Source organism: Chiloscyllium plagiosum, unplaced genomic scaffold, assembly GCF_037043375.1.
Source record: "Chiloscyllium plagiosum isolate Xiang-an unplaced genomic scaffold, Cpla_swu_hap1 HiC_scaffold_34, whole genome shotgun sequence".
NCBI lineage: Eukaryota > Metazoa > Chordata > Chondrichthyes > Orectolobiformes > Hemiscylliidae > Chiloscyllium > Chiloscyllium plagiosum.
In genome coordinates, this window is record NW_028270172.1 from 11,740,596 (window position 1) to 11,760,150 (window position 19,555).

The following is a 19,555-nucleotide window of genomic DNA, read 5'->3' on the forward strand; positions in this document are numbered from 1 at the left end:
TTAATGAAGGAAAAGTTTCAAAACTTGGATTTTCCAACCCAAACATTTCTGGGTGACTCCACGCAGTTAGTCCCAGACAGAGCTCAATCCTTGCTCCTTCCCCTCCGTCCAATTGCCCAACTTGTGGAGGCGGTGTTTATTGGGAACACAGCACGTTTGCACTCGGCTCTCTGAACACGCCCAACAGCTTTGTACAGGGCTGTCTGAGAGACACGCCTGAGACCTACCTGGAGGGCGAGAGAGGAGGAACCTGAACAGGAAAGCAGAGGCCGATGTGGCGGGGAAAGAGAAAAAGAAAGGAGGGGAAATAAAAATAGACGCCCACAATTGGTGAAAGGTTTAACTTTGGAAAACACCCTCTCCCCCTGTTTGAAAGTTCGGAGGGGCGATGGGGTTCGCTGGGGTGTGCTTTCTGCTGTTAATGGGCTCCCTCCTACTAACAGGTAAGAGCTCACCTGGTTATTGGGGACATTTACAAATCGACTGTTGTCACTTCACTCGCTTCTCGTTGCTGTTTAGAAAATACAAAAGTTGTAATGTCGATTTTTGTTTTGTGCTGAGGTGTTGACTTCAGGTACAGCCTTCTCCTAGGGACTGAAATTTGACTTTTGAAATAAGTCCCTCCCAGCCGGCCGGATCTCAGTTGGTAGGCTTTCTACCTCTACCTCTACCTCTGTCTCTGTCTCTGCCTCTGTCTCTGTCTTTCATTCTCGCTCTCTTCGATTCAGGGCTGGAGTGCTGAACTGCTAACCAACAGCCCAGAGCACGGCTCAGGGTGCTGTCTCTCACATGGGCTGTTAAGCAGAGGTATTACTCGCCATACACACATGGTCTCAGAAGATCCCATGGAACTGCTTTGAGGAATAGTAGTAAAGTCTTGGAAGTGTGTGACAGTCAACGTCGGGAAGCAGATTCTCTTGCTGCCTGTGGGATCTTGCTGTGCAGAAATTGAGTGCCAGGCTTCCTACCTTCACAATGGTTACAACACTTCAAAAATATGTACATCAACTGGTCACAAAAAGGTGTGATATTAATGTGATTTTTTTTAAATAAGAAAGAACTAATAATGTGGAAAAAAAGTTTAAAGTCTTAACATAAAATGTAGAACAGTACAGCACAGTAACAGGCCCTTCAATCCACATGACCACGCTGCGGGTCTAAGTTAATCCCATCTACCTGCACGTGGTCCGTATCCCTCTATTCCCTGAAGAATGGCTTATGCCCGAAACGTCGATTCTCCTGCTCCTTGGATGCTGCCTGACCTGCTGCGCTTTTCCAGCAACACATTTTTCAGCTCCCTCTATCCCCTGCCTGTTTCATGTGTCTGTCTAAATGCCTCTGAAATGTTACTAACATATCTGCTTCTCTCACCTTCCCCAGCAGCATGTTCCTGACAGCAACCCTCTTGTGTCAAGAATGCTTGCCTTGTATATCTCGTTTTACATTCCCCTTCCTAATTTAAACCAATGCCCCCTAATATGTGACATTTCCACTCTTGGGGGTAAAAAAGACTGACTATCCAACCCATCCATGTTCCTCATGAGTATATAATATTGTGAGACGCATGGATGGGATGGATAGTCAGTCTATTTCCCCAGAGTGAAAATGTCAAATGAAAAAAGGAGGCATAGGTTTAAAGTGTGTGTGTGTTGGGGGGGCAGGTTTAAAGGAGATGTCTTATTCATTCTATTCCTTTCTCCCTTGTGTACTTACAACTCCTCCTTAAATGCACCTGTGAATCAGTGGTTATAGGGAAAAGGCAGGAAAGTGGAGTTGAGGATTACTGGATCAGCCATGATCTCATTGAATGATGGAGTAGGTCTGAAGGACCAACTTCTGCTCCTATGTCCTATGGTATTGTATTATATCCATCATTCTCACCACTGTCATGAATAATGAAGTTTCTTCTAAGTTTCTCCCAACTGGATTTCAGTCTAATACTCTTGGCCCTGTGAATTTTTTCCGTTCACTGCAAACACCACCTCCATGGAGCTGTTAAACCCTTTTACACTCTTAAAGACCATTAGCTGGTCAATCCTGAGCCCCTCTTTTCTTTAGAAAGGGACCAGCCTGATCAATCCAATCTGGTGATAGTAATCTCTTAGTTCTGGTATCAATCTATTTTCAAAAGCTTGTTCAGCTTTTCTTTTTAATATTGAGACTAAAACCAATCCTGAAGTATGGTTAAACTTGAATAAACCCTGTTAAACATAAGTTCTGTGCTTTTCAAATCCATTCCTCCAGAAATAGCCCCCAACTTTATTTTCTTTTTTAAATGGTCTTTTAATCATTCCTGAGATGACAGGATTGTGTCAGGGTGGAGAGAGGGTGGAGCTTGGGCCTGTTTGCAAGAGGACTGAAATTTCTTTGCTCAGAGATGATTAATTCTCTCCTCCAGAGGACTGTGGAGACTTGATTATGTTCAGATTAGAGATTGATGCACTTCTGGATATGAAAGCCTTCAAGGAGTAGTGTGGGAAAGTGGAAACTTCTCAATAATTGTCCCCGTGTTTGATGAATGATGCACAGCCAACCACTTTGAATGGGTGCCCACAATGACTAAAAACGGAGAGCCCGTGGAAAGACCGGCATAGTCGAAGTGTAACAGAGTCCAGGGTTTACCCAGCCATTCCCAAGAGTCCAGGTGAGCTGCTGGTGGTGATTTATGTCCTTGTTGGGACTCTGGGTATTGTCCAACCAATGTGGCAACAACATTAACCATCCAATCCTGGCCACCAGACATCACTTCTCCCCAACATCTTTGTTTTGGAAACCCCTGGATAGCCTGGTGGAGTTCAGCCAATATCTGACAGTGACTTTTACTCAGGACAATTACCATTGCTCTCCATAATAATATGCAGTCCTCTACAGTGGTCTGGTCTCTCCGGGTCAAGAACATTTTCAGTCCTGGTTGTGATGGCCCTTTTGGTTTCCCCTATCACCACCATCTGTTTTAGTTTTGCCAGGATGGGATCTTTTTGTGTCGATGATCTGATATTGTCAGCGGTGACCGGGAACGTGTCCAAAAGGTTTAAAAGTAGAATGGTCTCTTCCAGTGGCAACACCACTGCTCATGTATCTGCCCGAGGGAGGCAGCTCAATGCACTTCCATTTACCATTTGGCCTCCCAGACAGTGTTCCAACCTGTAATTGTATGCACTCAGAATAAGGGCCCGCAGCTGAATTTGACCTGAAGTTGTGGATGACACAGCCATGTCCTCTTTAAGTATCCTGAGCAGGGGCTTTTGGTCAGTTACTCTCACAGATTTACATCCATAAAGGTACTGGTGGAACTTCCTCACACCAAAGATGACCGCCAAACCTACCTTCTCCATCTGGACATGTCGTCATTCAGCATCAGCCAAAGTCTGGGAAGCACAAACTATTGGGGGTTCCTCTCCGCTGGACTAACAGTGAGCCAACACCGCCTCGATACTGTATGGGGAGGCATCCCATGTCAGTACCACATCTCACTTAGGATTGTAGTGTGTCAACCCCTTAGTCGATGACAGCTGCTTCTTCACTTCCCTAAAGGCCACATCTTGGCTATGAAACTATTTCCAAGGCTGACCCTTTTCCCACAGCAAGTGTAAGGGTGTCAGAATGGAGGCCAGTTGATGTATGGATTTTCCATAACAGTTCACCAGCCAAAGGAAAGACCTAAGTTCTGATGTAGGTATGGGAGCTGGGGTACCTTTGATTGCCCTCACTTTATCTTCCAAAGGGTGTAACCCAGTCTTGTCAACTCTGTATCCAAATAGATCACTTTGTGTGCTTGGAACACACATTCCTCCCTCATTTGGTGTATTCCTGTCTTGGAGAAACATTTAAGCTCTATGTCCAGGTTCTCAAAATGCTCTTTATGGTCTTCCCAGTTATTAGCACTTCATCCAGTTAAATGGTGACCTAGGGTAAACCTTGTAAAATGTTCCCCATCGTCCAGTGGAAAATGGCATAGGCAGATGATAACCCAAATGGCACTCTCTCAAAATCTTTATGGTATTAATTGTAGCATACTTCCAGGAATCCTCCTCGTATCGCAACTGCAGGGTCATAGCTTCTTGAAAGTGGAGTCGCAGATAGATAGGATAGTGAAGAAGGCCTTTGGTATGCTTTCCTTTATTAGTCAGAATATTGAATACAGGAGTTGGGAGGTCATGTTGCGGCTGTACAGGACATTAGTTAGGCCACTGTTGGAATATTGCATTTAATTTTAGCCTCCCTTCTGTAAGAAGGATGTTGTGAAACTTGAAAGGGTTCAGAAAAGATTTACAAGGATGTTGCCTGGGTTGGAGGATTTGATCTACATGGAGAGGTTGAGTAGGCTGGGGCTGTTTTGCCAGGGGCATCAGAGACTGAGAGATGATCTTATAGACTCATGAGGGGCATGGATAGAATGAATGCCCAAGGCCTTTTCCTTGGAGTGGGGAGTCTGAAACTAGAGGACTCAGGTTTGTGAGAGGGGAAAAATTTAAAAGGGACCTAAAGGGCAAGAGGGTGGTGCATGTGTGGAATGAGCTGTCAGAGGAAGTGGTGGAGGCTGGTACAATTACAGCATTTTAACAGGCTCCGGATGGGTATATGAATAGGAAGGGTTTAGAGGGATATGGGTCATTTATATAAATGATTTGGATGTGAGCATGATACCAAAATTGGAGTGTAGTAGACAGCAAAGAAGGTTACCTCAGATTTTGATCAGATCTTGATCGAATGGGCCAATGGGCTGAGGAGTGGCAGATGTAGTTTAATTTAGATAAATGTGAGGTACTGCATTTTGGGAAAGCAAATTTTAGCAGGACTTAGGACCTGACCATTAAGTGCATAAGGAGTGTTGCTGAACAAAGAGACCTTGGAGTGCAGGATCATAGCTCCTTGAAAATGGAGTCGCAGGTAGATAGGATAGTGAAGAAGGTGTTTGGTATGCTTTCCTTTATTGGTCAGAGTATTGAGTACAGGAGTTGGGAGGTCGCGTTGCAGCTAGGTCATTGGTTAGGCCACTTTGGGAATATTGCATGCAATTCTGGTCTCTTTCCTATCGTAAAGATGTTGTGAAATTTGAAAGGGTTCAGAAAAGATTTACAAGGATGTTGCCAGCGTTGGAGGATTTGAGCTATAGAGAGAGGTTGAATAGGCTGGGGCTGTTTTCCCTAGAGCGTCAGAGGCTGAGGGGTGACCTTATAGAGGTTTCTAAAATTATGAGGGGCATGGATAGGATAAATAGACAAAGTCCTTTCCCTGGGTTGGAGGAGTCCTGAACTAGAGGGCATAGGTTTAGTGTGAGAGGGGAAAGATATAAAAGAGATCTAAGGGGCAACGTTTTCACATGTATGGAATGAGCTGCTAGAGGAAGTAGTGGAGGCTGGTACAATTACAACATTTAAAAAGCATCTGGACGGGTGTATGATTAGGAAGGGTTTGAAGGGATATGGGCCAAGTGCTGGCAGGTAGGACTAGATTGGGCTGGAATACCTGATCGGTATGGACGAGTTGGAGCGAAGGGTCTGTTTCTGTGCTGTACATCTCTATGACTCTGAGTAGCTTTGTGAAGATTAAGCTTGCCTCGGCCCATGGCAGTTGTATGTAGAAGTCCCCCTATGTGAGGGATTGAGTACTTATCCAGCTGGTGGTGATGGGGGAAACAAAGGGGCCATCATAACCAGAATTGAAATCTTTCTGGACCTGGTGAGATCAGATCACCGTCGAGGATTGTGTAGCCAGTTGGACATTTCCATCCCAAGCCTGTTAAGGGCAGCCCAAACCATCTGGGTTTGCTTTATTTTCCTTTTTAAAATGGCCATTATTTATCAAATAGTTTCAGACATTTTACGTTATATTTTTTCTCCTCGACATGATGTCCTGCAGCTCCTTTTGCCTCTTAGCACGGATTCCAAACATTGACATGGGTCATACAGGGGCTTGCAAAAGCTTTGAAATTCTTCTCATCCTTTGAGATCACCCACGCCTTCTCTCCTTTTTTTTGTGTGTACAGATGATTGGCATGACTGGTTCAGTTAGCTGAGTTTCCACTTCAGTTTCTTCTGCAGAAGAATCTCCCGTGTTATTGAATTGAAGCCTTTCTTTGGAAGATTGTCAGCTTAGAGGGATAGTCCTTCAGACATTGAACATTACACTGAATAGATCCAGTTGACCAGTGATCAACAGCAATGCTAACTCTCCTGTTAATGCCTGATGTCCACAGCTGTTCCAGGCTGAAGCCTTGTCCAGTGCGGTACCTATCAATGGGACACCTAACAACTGGTCAGAGGGGCCTAGTAACTGGACACTGAACAATGCAGTGTGCTTTAGCCCACTGTGCTTCAGGCCTGTGGATGTTTCTGGCTGGTTGAACCAAGTCCACAGCCTTTTCTGCCCATCCTTGGGAAAACAAGTGTTCAAAAACATTCCATCTCCACTTGAGACTGTGGCTGCTTATTAAATGGCTGAAATCCTCCTGGAGGAAGATGGCTGAGAATGATCCCTGGGTCTGCTTTATCTTATAAGATCAGCCAGTTCAGAAGTATTATTACTCACATCTGGAGCAGTTGGAATTTGAACCTCCTGGCTTGGAGGTAGGGATACTATTACTGTGCCACAAGAACCCTCCTAAATTTATTTTTGTTCAAACACATACCCAGCTCTTGAATAACCAGGGCTTGCATGGGATTTGAGCTGAACACCTCTCATGCGCCATCCCAAAGCAAGAATCATACCCTGAGACCAATGAGCAACACAAGCTGTGGATTTGCCTGTTGGTTTCATTACTCTGAAGTCCCATCTCACTGCTGAGTGACTTTCCCACCACCTTTTTTAAATGTTTTTTTCAAAATGACTATTCTCTATGAGTAAAAGCACCTGTGTAGCCAATTGAGTATTTACAGTATCCACCTTCGGGTTGTTTTCCATTCCTTTTATACCCAGGAGTGATTTCACACACAACTGAGTGACTTTCCCATGACCAAAATCACTGAGACTTTTATTTTTGCATTTTCTTTTCCTTTAAACCATCACCAATAAAACACCCAATTACAGATTCATGTGCAAAGTCCTGGGTTCAGTTTCTAAAGGACTCTGATGAATTCCAGCCAGGCAGACCATTGCTCGTTACCAAGGGAACTTGTGCTCAATGAGCTCCACAGGGAGATTAATTAGTGATTCCCTATGGGCCTTGGAGGGGTTATCACGATGTATGAGATTCTTCTGCTGCTCTACCCTATTTGGACTCATTTTCCAACAAGTATTCCTTCTTTATCCTTCCTACCAAACTGCTTTGCCTAACACTTATCTCCACTAAAATGCTTCTGTGATTACTACATCAGTTCTGCAAGTTATTCAAATTAACTATTGAGTTCAGTCAATTTATCTTCACCTGAAAGTGGCTGTCCAGACAATGCATTCCCTGCCTTTGTAACACAAGGTCATGCTGAAATCCCAGGATTTTAATATTTTGAGGGGAAAAAAGCTAAGCAATTATATCCCTCAAGACTGATGCTCTGACAGCTGAATTTTGAGCATTGCCTGAAGGGACATGATTTCAGATAATATGTAGGAAGTAAAATGTGAGCTCGGTTGTTTACCACACTGAAATCAATGAACATTATTGGCTTCCAACACAGTGTGGTTATTCCTGGCCCTTGACCTTCATAATATAAATCTGCAATGCTGTCCAAATATTACTAAAATCTTCAACTTCAAATGCACTAATAAGCCATTTATATTTGCTGCGGTGGTGAGTCTGTTTCCAGGTTTCAGTCAATGGTAGGTTGAGAATTTAACAACACTGGGATGATATTGAATTGAACTCTGTACCTAATGGTCTGGATGGTCTTGTTCTTCGACTGTCTGAATTGTATTTACGTCTGAATGTTGTGTTTGATAGCTCCTGCTGTTAGTGCCGAGGGTGACAATGCAAGTTACAGTTTCGAGCATGTGTGTGGACATTGGACAAGTGTGTGCAGTCTATTTAAAGACACAGAGGGACAGGATCAACTGGAGCAATATTCCATCATTTGTTTATAACTATTTCTTAATTTTAAAGAAAATGATGCCTTGCAAAAGAGATTGGAAAATCCTAAAATGACTATCGCTGAAGAAGATGTTATCAGATATTAGTTCATCCACTCGAAGCCTCTAGATATATTGTTTCCAATGCTGCGTCTCTCATTCTTTTTTCACCATATCCATTTCCACAACTCGAGCTTTGGTTCCTGGTTTGGAATATCAAACTCCACAGGTTCTTGCTTTTGAGCCTTATCCTGTGTGCGCATGTATGTCTTTCCTTGTGTGTCTCTGCCTGTGTAAAACTTTGAAGTTGTTTGCAATAAATTTTATATGCCACCTAGTTGCCCAAATCCCTTTGTGTTGTCTGCTTTGATCCCACTGCCCTTCCTAATTTGCTGTCAACAATATATCTGCCCACTTTATGTTGAACTGCTGTTTCTCACTTTTATAAAGTAGTGGTTTATGTAAGTGAGTTCCATTGCTACCCACTCTGTACTTAATACGCCCCCAAATCCAGCCTATCTCCACAATGAGAGCTTATTACTTTCTGTTTTCAACCAGGTTCTTAACAATTGTCGGGGATTACCCAGAATCTCCAATAATAGGTTTTCGTGTAGGCTTACAAGAGCAATCATTTATGTTTATGTATTCCCTTTGATATAATAAAATCTCACATGGTATAGAGCAGACTCTAACACCGAGCCACGTAAGGCAAGATATAGGTAGGTGGTCAAAAAGTCAAAGTGCTAGATTTTTCTATGACTTCAGATCAGACCTGCAACCCCCTCCCAATTTTAGTGTAATACTTGGCAGAGGAAAGGAAATGAGCAAGTGTGGTCTAAAAGAAAAGACCCCACGCTGAATCCCTGCTCACTTGTTGAGTGGGGTAAATGAGATAAATAAAGGACCTTCTTCAATGATGCTGTGGAGCCCAAGTCCTCCTGATGGAGGTTTAGCCCGTTGACAGTATGAGGTTGTGATTGAGTCGTCTTGAATCTGGATTGAAATGAGAGCAGCCCAGTCTGGCTGGTAAATCGCATCTAAGGCTAAGTACTGGCATGGTGCCAGTAGGAAACCAATATTGGAAGGGAACTTTGAATACAACTTAAGGATTGCCTTAAAGAAGGTTGAGAGGCAGAAAGACTTGGGGTGGGAATTCCAGAACTTGGCACCCAAGTAGCTGATGGCATAGCTGCCAATGGGGATGTGATTTAAACTCTAGATTGTTGTAAAGGTCAGCTTTGTTGGAGTGCAGATACGCCAGATGATTGTGATTGTGAAACTGGTCATGGTAGAGATGGTAAGAGGTGAGACCTTGGAAGAATAAGCAGGACCCAAGGTCACTGAGCTTGGGGATGATGTGATGAATGGGATTGGTACAAGTCAGAACCTGAGCAATGTAAAATCTATCTATACAGTAAGGTAGAACCACCATGATTCTGGAAATGGTGATGGCTTCCACACAGATAAGATTGAAGAGATATGATCTCCCTTTAGTGGATCCCCATTAAAATTGACTTACGAGTCTCCCATTACAAATAATAATTACAGATTGATGTTGTTTGCAGAAAATAAAAGCTCATGCTTTAGGGGGTAACATAAGAGGTGAGCTAGCTGTCAAGAAACATAGATGAACATTTTCTGATTGGGAAGATGTAATGAGTGGTGTGCCTCAGCGATCAGTGCTGGGACTTCATCTTTGCATAACTTTGTAGAAGTGATTTTGGATGAAGGGAGTGAACATGTGGTGACTATCTCTTGCAGATGATGCAAAAATAAACAGGAAAATAAGTTGTGAATGAGTGTATAAACAACTGAGTGAGCAAAGACGCGGCAATTCGATTTTAGTAAAAGAAAATGAAAATAATCCTTTTATGGCATTAAGTGTTTTTAAAAAAAAACACAGATCAAAATGGTGAGGAATTTGAGAGATCTGTGTCCTGCAGTGTTAATCACAAAATGTTAGTATACATCTATAGCAAGTAATTAGGAAAGCTGGAGTATTATCGTTCTTTGCAAGGAGTATTGAACATTAGACTAGAGATGTTACACTTCAGTTAATTAAAACAATGGTGAGTCATGTCTGGAGTGCTGTTGAGAAATTATTTACCAGAATACTATCTGGAATGGGTGTATTGTCTAATGAGGAAAGGTTGGACAGGCTAGGCAGGGGTTTAGAAGAGTAAGAGGGGACTTAATTGAAACATATAAGATTCTGGAGGGGCCTTTGCTAAGGGGGAGGATGGATAAGAAGTTTTCTCTCGTGGGACAATCTTGAACTGGGGGTCACTGTTTAAAAGTAAGGAATCAACCATTTAAGGCTTGGAGGGGAAAATTTTCTTTTTCTTACACAACATCCTGGAGGTTACCATTGACCATAAACTGAACTGGACCACTTGTATAATGGATACCGGAGAAAGTCAGAGGCTAGGCATCCTGCAGCAAGTAGCCCAACTCCTGACTCCCCAAAATCTGTCCACCATTTCCAAGGAGCATGTCAGGAGTGTGATGGAATATTTCCCACTTGCCTGGATGGGTGCAGCTGCAACAACACTCGAGAAACACCATCCAGGACAAAGCAGCCCACTTGATTGGCACCACATCCACAAGCACCTACTCCCTGCACCAATGAAGGAGCACAGTAGCAACAGTGTTTACCATCTATAAGATGCCCTGCAGACATTCATCAAGTCTCCTTAGACAACACCTTCAAAACTCATGACCACTATCATCAGGAAGGACAAGGACAGCAGATGCATGGAATCACCAACCCCTGCAAATTCCCCTTCAAGCCACTCGCCATCCTGACTTGGAAAAATATCACTGTTCCTTCACTCCTGGTAGGTCACAATTCTGGAATTTCTCTCCTTACGTCGAGCACTGTAGTAGAACCAGAGGGCATGTCACCACCTCCTTCTCAAGGGCAATTAATAAACACTAGCCCAGCCAGTGACACCCACATCCTGTGAATGAATCTTTAAAAATCTGAGGGTTGTGAATTTCTGAAACTAACTTTCTGGAAAGGCCGTGGAAGTCGGGTTTTTGAGGGTTTTATGACCGAGGTTGATCAGTGAGGGAGTGAATGGCTATCAGGAGCAGTTGGGATTGTGGGTAATTGGTTAGCCACAATCTTATTGAAACCTGGAGCGGACCTGAGGGGTCAAAGAGCCTACATCTGCTCCCGATTCACCTGTGTGCTTGTGGAATCTCATCGTTCATTCTTGATGACTAATTCTGGATTTGCAAGGAACAGACCTGAGTTGGTGAGTCTGTTGATATTGTTTTTTTTTTTGTTAATAAGGAACTGCAATGGTTTGCTTCCAGTGTTCTATTGGCTGACTGTCAGTGCATCACAGATCCCTCTCCTGGTCTCCTTTCATCAATTTCCATCTCATTTTGTATCAAAGCAATTTAATTTTAGACCATAAGACCATGGGAGCAGAAACTAGGCCATTCAGCCCTTCGAGTCTGCTCCACCATTCAATCGTGGCTGACCGGTTTCTCAACCCCATTTTCCCCACTTTCTCCCTGTAACCTTTGATCCCTTTGGTAATCAAAAAACTATCGATCTCCGTCTGAAATACACTCGATGACCTGGCCTCCACAGCTGTCTGTGACAATGAATTCCACAGATTCACCACACTCTGGCTAAAGAGGGTTCTCCTTATCTCCATTCTAAAAGGTCTTAGCTTTACACTAAGGCTGTGCCCTCGGGTCTTCATCTCTCCTGCCAATGGGAACGTGTTCCCAACGTCCACTCTGTCTAGACCATTCGCTCACCTTTAGGGATAACAAGCACGTATTTGCCTTTGTAAAATTTGATGAATGTAACCATTCAGAATATTGTAGTGTATGGGGATAATAACATTGCACTAATAGTTAGACTGCATAATCAGTGATGACAGATCCCATCAGACTGGGACCTACATAATGAAGGTTGTGAAGTCCAGCTCAACTATACCTCTGTACATTGTGATAAAGGCTTGGACATTATTTGGAAACCTCCTAAAGTAGAGGTAAATGAGGTTTTCATTTTCACTTCTCTGAAGTCTTTTGTGTTTTTATTTTGAAGGTCAGAAACTTTTTGTTGCAGTGGGTGAAAACATCATTTCCAAGAGGTCATGCAACACAAGCTATGAGGTTAGAAAATCGTAGAATCCCTACAGTGTGGAAGCAGGCAGTTCAGCCCATTGAATCTAGACCAAGCCTCCAAAGACCATCCCACCCAAAACCACCCCATCGCCCTGTGTTTCCCATAGCCAATCCACTAACCTTCATATCCCTAGACATTATGGGTAGAACATTGAGAAGTACAGCACAAAACAGGCCCTTTGGCCCACGATGTTGTGCCGAGGGTTAATCCTAATGTAAAAAATAATAACCTGCGCACCCCTCAACTCACTGCTACCCATGTCCATGTCCAGCAGTCGCTTAAATGTCCCTAATGACTCTGCCTCCACCACCACAGCTGGCAACGCATTCCATGCATTCACAACTCTCTGTGTAAAGAACCTACCTCTGACATCTCCTCTATACCTTTCCCCTAATATTGTAAAACTATGACCCCTCGTACCCGTCAATCCTGCCCTGGGAAAACGTCTCTAGCTATTGACTCTATCTATTCCTCTCATTACCTTGTATACCACGATCAGGTCACCTCTCTTCCTCCTTCTTTTCTCCAGAGAGAAAAGTCCGAGCTTATTCAACCTCTCTCCATAAGACAAGCCCTCCAGTCCAGGCAGCATCCTGGTAAACCTTCTTTGCACCCTCTCCAAAGCCTCTGTATTTTTCCTGTAGTAGGCGACCAGAACTGAACATGATATTCCAAGTGTGGCCTCACCAAGGACGTGTAGAACTGTAGCAAAACCTCACAGCTCTTAAATTAAATCCCCCTTTAATGAAAGCCAAAACACCAAATGCTTTCTTAACAACCCTATCCACTTGGGTGGCAACTTTGAGGGATCTATGTACTTGCACACCCAGATTCCTCTGTTCCTCCACACTGCCACGAATCTTGTCTTTAATCCTATATTCAGCATTCGAGTTCGACCTTCCAAAATGCATTACTTCGCATTTATCCAGGTTGAACTCCATCTGCCATTTCTCAGCCCAGCTCTACATCCTGTCTATGTCACGCTGCAGCCTGCAATAGCCCTCGATACAATCAACGGCACCTCCAACCTTTGTGTCATCTGCAAATTTACTAACTCACCCCTCAACCTCCTCATCCAAGTCATTTATAAAAACTACAACAAGCAGAGACCCAAGAACAGAGCCCTGCGGGACCCCACTCAACACTGACCTCCAGGCAGAATACTTTCCATCTATAACCACTCTCTGCCTTCTGTCTGCCAACCAATTCTGAATCCAGATAGCCAAATCTCCCTGTATCCCATACTTCCTGACTTTATGAATGAGCCTACCATGGGGAACCTTATCAAATTAGTCTATCCAATCCACCCTAACCTGCACATGTTTGGACTTGAGAGGTAACCGGAACATCAGAAGGAAACCTACACAGACACAGGAAGAATGTGCAAACTCTACACAGACAGTCACTTCAGGCTGGAATCAACCCTGGGTCCCTGGCACTGTGAGGCAGCAGTGCTAACTTCTAACCACCTTGCCACCCCTATTGACAAACTACCTCGTGAAATAATTGCTGAAAAGCTTACTAAGTTGGGATTTTAAGACTGTAGAAAGAAAGGCCTGAATTAGTTTCAGTTCCAAATGAAAGATCCATATAAGCAGAAGGACAGTTAAGTTTCTTTTCAGTCTCCAGGCAATCCGATCTGCAAAGGAGTGCTCCACTGTTTTAGCAGGATTGGAAAATGCCCTGAGCTTTCTTCGAATTCAATAAGGATTGTGAGTCCACCTATATCTGAATCCAAAAAGAAACTATAACAGACAGAATCACATCTGTAGAATGCGACAGAAATTTAACAAAAGGACACTGTGAACTTGTCAGAGTCGAAAAATGTGGCACTGGAAAAGCACAGCAGGTCAGGCAGCATCCAAGGAGCAGGAGAGTTACGTTTTGGGCATAATGATATTCCTAATGAAGGGCTTCTGCCTGAAACATCGATTCTCCTGCTTCTCGATGCTGCCTGACCTGCTGTGCTTTTCCAGCAACACAGTTACTGATTCTGATCTCCAGCATCTGCAGTCCTCACTTTCTCCCTCTGTGAACTTGTCAGTTACATAAGAAAATTTAAAGTAAAATTTGTGATGTCATATCCCTGGTGGTTGAGTATTTGTAAAAGATTTTTTTTCAGGGAAAATTGGGATGAATCTTTTGTTTTGCTGTGTATGATAAAATCTGTGCAAATTGTCACCGCTTTTCTCTTTTGTTAAAAATACATTGTTAGCTGCTTGTAAATATGTTCAGGAACTGGCCATCATAAAACAAAATTCCAACAAACGTAACTTCTATGGTCTGTCAAGCCAGGTTTCACTCTGAAGTTTATTGCAGTAATATGGTGTCCATTTTTGTTTTACCAAGTTTGTGGATAACACCAAAATTAGAGTTGTAGTGGGCAGCGAAGAAGGTTACCTCAGAATACAACGGGATCTTTATCAGATGGGCCAATGGGTTGAGGAGTGGCAGATGGAGTTTAATTTAGATAAATGTGAGGGGCTGCGTTTTGGAAAAGCAAATCAGAGCAGGATTTGTACACTCAATTTTAAGGACTTGGGGAGCGTTGCTGAGCAAAGAGATCTTGAAGTGCAGGTTCATAGTTCTTTGAAAGTATAGTCGCAGGTAGATAAGATCGTGAAGAAGGCATTTGGCATGCTTTCCTTTAATGGTCAGAGCATTTAGTATAGGAGTTGGGAGGTCATGCTGCAGCAATTCAGGACATTCGTTAGGACACTTTGGGAATATTACGTGCAGTTCTGGTCTTCCTATTGGAAGGCTGTTGTGAAATTTGAAAGGGTTCAGAAAAGACTTACAAGGATGTTTCCAGGGTTTGGGCTATAGGGAGAGGCTGATTAGGCTGGGGCTGTTTTACCTGGAGCATCGGAGGCTGAGGGAAAACCTTTATAGAGGTTTATAAAATCCTGAGGGGTATGGATAGGATAAATATACAAGGTTGTTTTCATGGGATGAGGGGAGTTCAGAACTAGGGGACTTGGGTTTATGGTGAGAGGGGAAAGATATAAAAGTGACCTAAGGCGCAACTTTTTCGCACAGAAGGTGATACATGTGTGGAATGAGCTGCCACAGGATGTGGTGGAGGCTGGTACAGTTGCAACATTTAAAAGGCATCTGGATGGGTATATTAAATGGAAGGGTTTAGAGGGTAATGGGACTGGATTAATTTAGAATATTTGGTCAGCACAGATGAGTTGGACAGAATGGTCTGTTTCTGTGCTGTACGTCAGTATGACTCTATGACCCCTGTTCTATTTGGGCTGACCTTGACCTTCCTCCTGGATGACGTCACATTACCTTGGGTCGCACCTGCTTTTGTTCAGGAAACTGATGTCATAATTTCTTGTAAATTACTCTTTTCTAGTTTGTATATCTGACTTCAGATCATCAGGGCTTACCACATTCAAATCATGTGCAATTTGATCATGCTGTAGTGCTGGTTATCATTGCTTCCTGGTTCTTTGGCTGTATGCCACAGTAACCAACCCTGATTCTAAAATATTTACGTTTTCCCCATTTTAGAGTTGGCTGACTGACTGACATCTACAATTGGCATTATCATCACTGATCTTCCTTTACCATTGACATAAAATCCTTCCAGGTGATTCCTGCCAGAGACCCGTAGCATTTGGGTTTGGTTGGATTTTTGTTCTTTTTAAATGTGTTTAGACACAATAATTAATTAGATAGATTTACCCTTTCCACAAAATCAACTTTGTTTGTTTAACTTGAGGGTCACCATACCTTAGGCAGGGGGAGAGAATTTGCAAATTCATGCTGACCTCAGCTGGCTGCAGTTTGGCATCATTCTGCATTAAATTCCAGCCAAGTGAGCTCGCATATACTGGAACACATTTTGTTGTAATGTCTTTTTCATTTTGCACTTGCTGCCCCCTTGCTATTCCTACCCCTACCACAGTGGAAACTCGATTACCCGAATGAGATGGGCGGGCACTATTTCGTTTGGATAATCGATTATTTGGAAAATCGATTAAATGCCTTTCCTCTGGGGCTCGGAGTTTTAAAATCTGCTCCCCGTTCAGGAGACTAGCAGCAGCACAGAGCACGGAGGCCCCTGCCTCCAATACAGACCCCCTTCACCGTCCAGCACCACACCGCTCCCCCCCCCCCACCCCCCCAACCTGGTCCAACCACTCCCCCCCGGCCCCAAACCCGGTCCAACCCCACCCCCAGCACAAAGTGCGCAAGCCCCCACCCCAACACAGCCCCCTGTCAAACCCTGTCCCCCCTTCGAGGCATCCGGACTGCACACCAACAATGAGACTGCTGCTGCAGTTGCCTTTGTCGGGTAAGTCTCCAAATGGCGCGCACACAGCCACAGCCCCCCACACAACTATTTACTGCAAATTTTTGACAGGTTCGACCTCTGCCCTGTGCAGGACAATGTTGGAGAGATTATTCCTGGGAAGCGGGGGTGGGGGGAGGGGTTAGGGTACACCCCTCTGTAGAACTCCAGGGAAAGGATGGGGAGAGAAAAAGAGAGGGAGGGAGGTCAGTCATTTGGAGACTGTGCCTGTTTAATCACTGTAACAAAAGACGCGATCGCTGTTGGAAACGCATCATTGATGTAATGTTTCTATTGGGACCTCAAGGTCTCCTTCAGATAATCCAATATTCGGATAATGGCGGTTCCCCTGTATTTAGCCATGGTTTATAGAGAGTACATAGAACATAACAGCGCAGTACAGGCCCTTCGGCCCTCGATGTTGTGCTGAACCGTGGAACCAATCTGAAGCTCATCTCTCCCACACTATATCATTCTCATATATGTTAATCCAATGACCATTTAAATTCCGTTAAAGTTGGCAAGTCTATTACTGTTGAAGCCAGGGCGTTCCACCTCCCTAGTACTCTGAAATGTTGTTCTGAATACTTCTGAATTCCATGCCCAATACATATTCTGTCCAGCATCGACCTTCTGCCCCAATTTCAATGATCCTGTCCAATCTTACCTGTTGACTGATGTCTCTATCTCATTGTGTTTCTTTCCTGACTCTCCCTTTTTATTTAATCTGGGTGACTCTCGTCCATTACCTCAGTGTTACCACAAGCCCACTTATCCTGACTTGTCCCTTATCCTTTCCTGTGCAGTTTTGAAAATATTCCCAATTATTCATGAAAATAGCATTGTTACCTTGACACCAGCCATTCATTTAATACTCTTCACTTGTTTTTCCTTCTGAGCATGGTACTTTGCAGAGTTCAAGTTTAATCCATCCTTGTGTAAATGGGAAATGACTGCAGTTGGATTTCTGCTTGGCCCTTCTTGGTGCCCCATGGGTAGCTAACACACACTGTGCTGTTAAGTGGTATTTTCATGGCAAAAATAGCCATTGTCTTTGTTGGGCAAAGAGTTCCTCTGATTTATACATTGACCCTTGGTTTCTCTGTTTCCTGAGCTAAGTCCTCTCCTGCCCTATGACCAGATGCCATCAGTCTGTGGCTGGTGAACTGGTGAGTGGTGTGTGGCCGGTAAAGTGCCAATGAATTTCCTCAGTCATCGGTCATTTTACCAGTAAAAGGAAGTGCAGTGACTCTCTCAGAATTATGTGGCCATTTTGGTTCATGGAAAGGCCATCTCTCTTTGACTGCCTGACTGGGTGGGGTGAATGAGGGGACAATATGTTTGGGGGTTCTGTGGACTTTAGAAGAGGTTCCTTGTTTATAAAGGCTCCCTCAACAACCCTGACTCCTTTCTGTCATTCCCCACACTCCAACTGTCAAGGCTTTTCCCCATTGGTCCCAGCACCTGAATCATTGTGCTACTTCCTTGCGCGTTGAAATGTAAACATCCTCCCTTTCACCTTCCAGTTCCAGCAATGACCAACCCTCGATGGGGGAGCTGTTGAGCTGCCAATCCTTAGATTGGGCCAGCTGTGGGGAAATCCAGCCTGCTGTTTGTAATGACCATGGCATACTGTCTGGCGCTAGCTCAGGATCTGCCCTTCACCCAACGTGGGGAACTTTCCCAAGTGCCACTAAAACCCCAGCCCCTGCCATCTTGATCATTCTTGAGGAGCTGGAAGCTCGTAGAGTTACATGGTTATACAGCACAGAAACAGATCCGTCTGTCTAACTTGTCCGTGTCAGCCAGATATCCATTTGCCAGCAATCAGTCCATATCCCCCTCAATCCTTCCTATTCATGTGCTCATCCAGATGCCTTTTAAATGTTGTAATTGTACCAGCCTCTACCACTTCCACTGCCAACTCGTTCCATACATGCACCACCCTCTGTGTGGTTTAGTGGTTCTTTCTTACCTTTTTTTTGTATAACCTCTTCCTCGCTGAGGGCTGTTGAGGCTGGGTCATTAAATTATGTTCATCATATTCAAGGCTGAGAGAGACAGCATTTTGGCCAATAAGGGAACCAAGGGTTCTCAGGAAAAGAGCAGGAAGGTGGATTCAGATCAGCCATAATCTTTGAGTGGCAGAACATACTTGAGGGGCTGAATGGCCGCCTCCTGCTTCTGCATCTTATGGCCTTATCTGTTTCAAATGCCTTTATCTGGTACCCATCTCATGGGCTTACCAAGCCTTAATGCTTGCAACAAGGTAACCCTGTCCCTCACTTGTTTATTTCTTCATGGAATATGGGTATTACTGGCAATGCCAACATTAGCTGTGCATCCCTAATTGCCCCTAGCTTTGCTTGTTCAGACTTTTCAGAGTGCATTCGAGAATCAATCCCGTCACTGTCGATTGTCATTCTTTCGTGGTCATTAGTGAACAGGATGCTCACAATCAGTGCTGGTTAAATGATCACTAATAAAGACATTTCAGTGTATTAATAGAATTTAAATTCCAGAAAATGTCTCGCTGGGATTTGAACTCTGATCCGCAGAGTATAACCTGGGTACTTCGCTTATTAGTCTAGTGACATTACTACTATACCATCTCTGTTCTGACTGCTAATAGCCAATGCTCTGATGGACTGGATCCTACTTTGACTCAGAGTGGTTCACTTGTCGATAGTCCACTTGGTACTTGGTGGGTAGGTATCTAGAGGAGTGTCCTGGCCAGCTCCCTATTCCGAGAGGCAAAAGCCCAAGTGATGTCATTTCTCATGCTGAAGAGGATCGATTGAAATTCAATTTCCGAAGACCTCTCAGTGCCCAAAAAGCACCAAATGCATTTTACGGCATATCCGTGAATTCATAGAAACATGGACATAGGATCAGCAATTGGCCATTCAGCCCTTTGAGTCTGCTGTACCATTCTTTATGATCATGGCTGATCATCAAGGGCTTATGCCTGAAATGTTGATTCTCCTGCTCCTCGGATGCTGCCTGACCGGCTGTGCTTTTCCTGCACCACACTCTTTGACATCCAACTCAATAGCCTGTTCTTGCTTTTCCTCCCTACCCTTTGGTCCCTTTGGTCC

General features: G+C 43.9%; 1 protein-coding gene and 1 pseudogene across 1 annotated transcript in view; one reads left to right on the forward strand and one right to left on the reverse strand.

Annotated features, from left to right (window-relative positions):
- Positions 1-243: 243 nt before the first annotated feature.
- Positions 244-19,555, forward strand: part of LOC122564531 (CUB domain-containing protein 1-like) — a 112,982-nt gene continuing 93,670 nt past the window's right edge. The window contains exon 1 of the mRNA XM_043719577.2: positions 244-443. Coding sequence (XP_043575512.2) covers positions 389-443 — 55 coding nt within the window. The 5' untranslated portion in view covers positions 244-388. The remainder of the gene's footprint in view (positions 444-19,555) is intronic.
- Positions 5,824-11,210, reverse strand: LOC122564576 (large ribosomal subunit protein eL13 pseudogene; annotated as a pseudogene).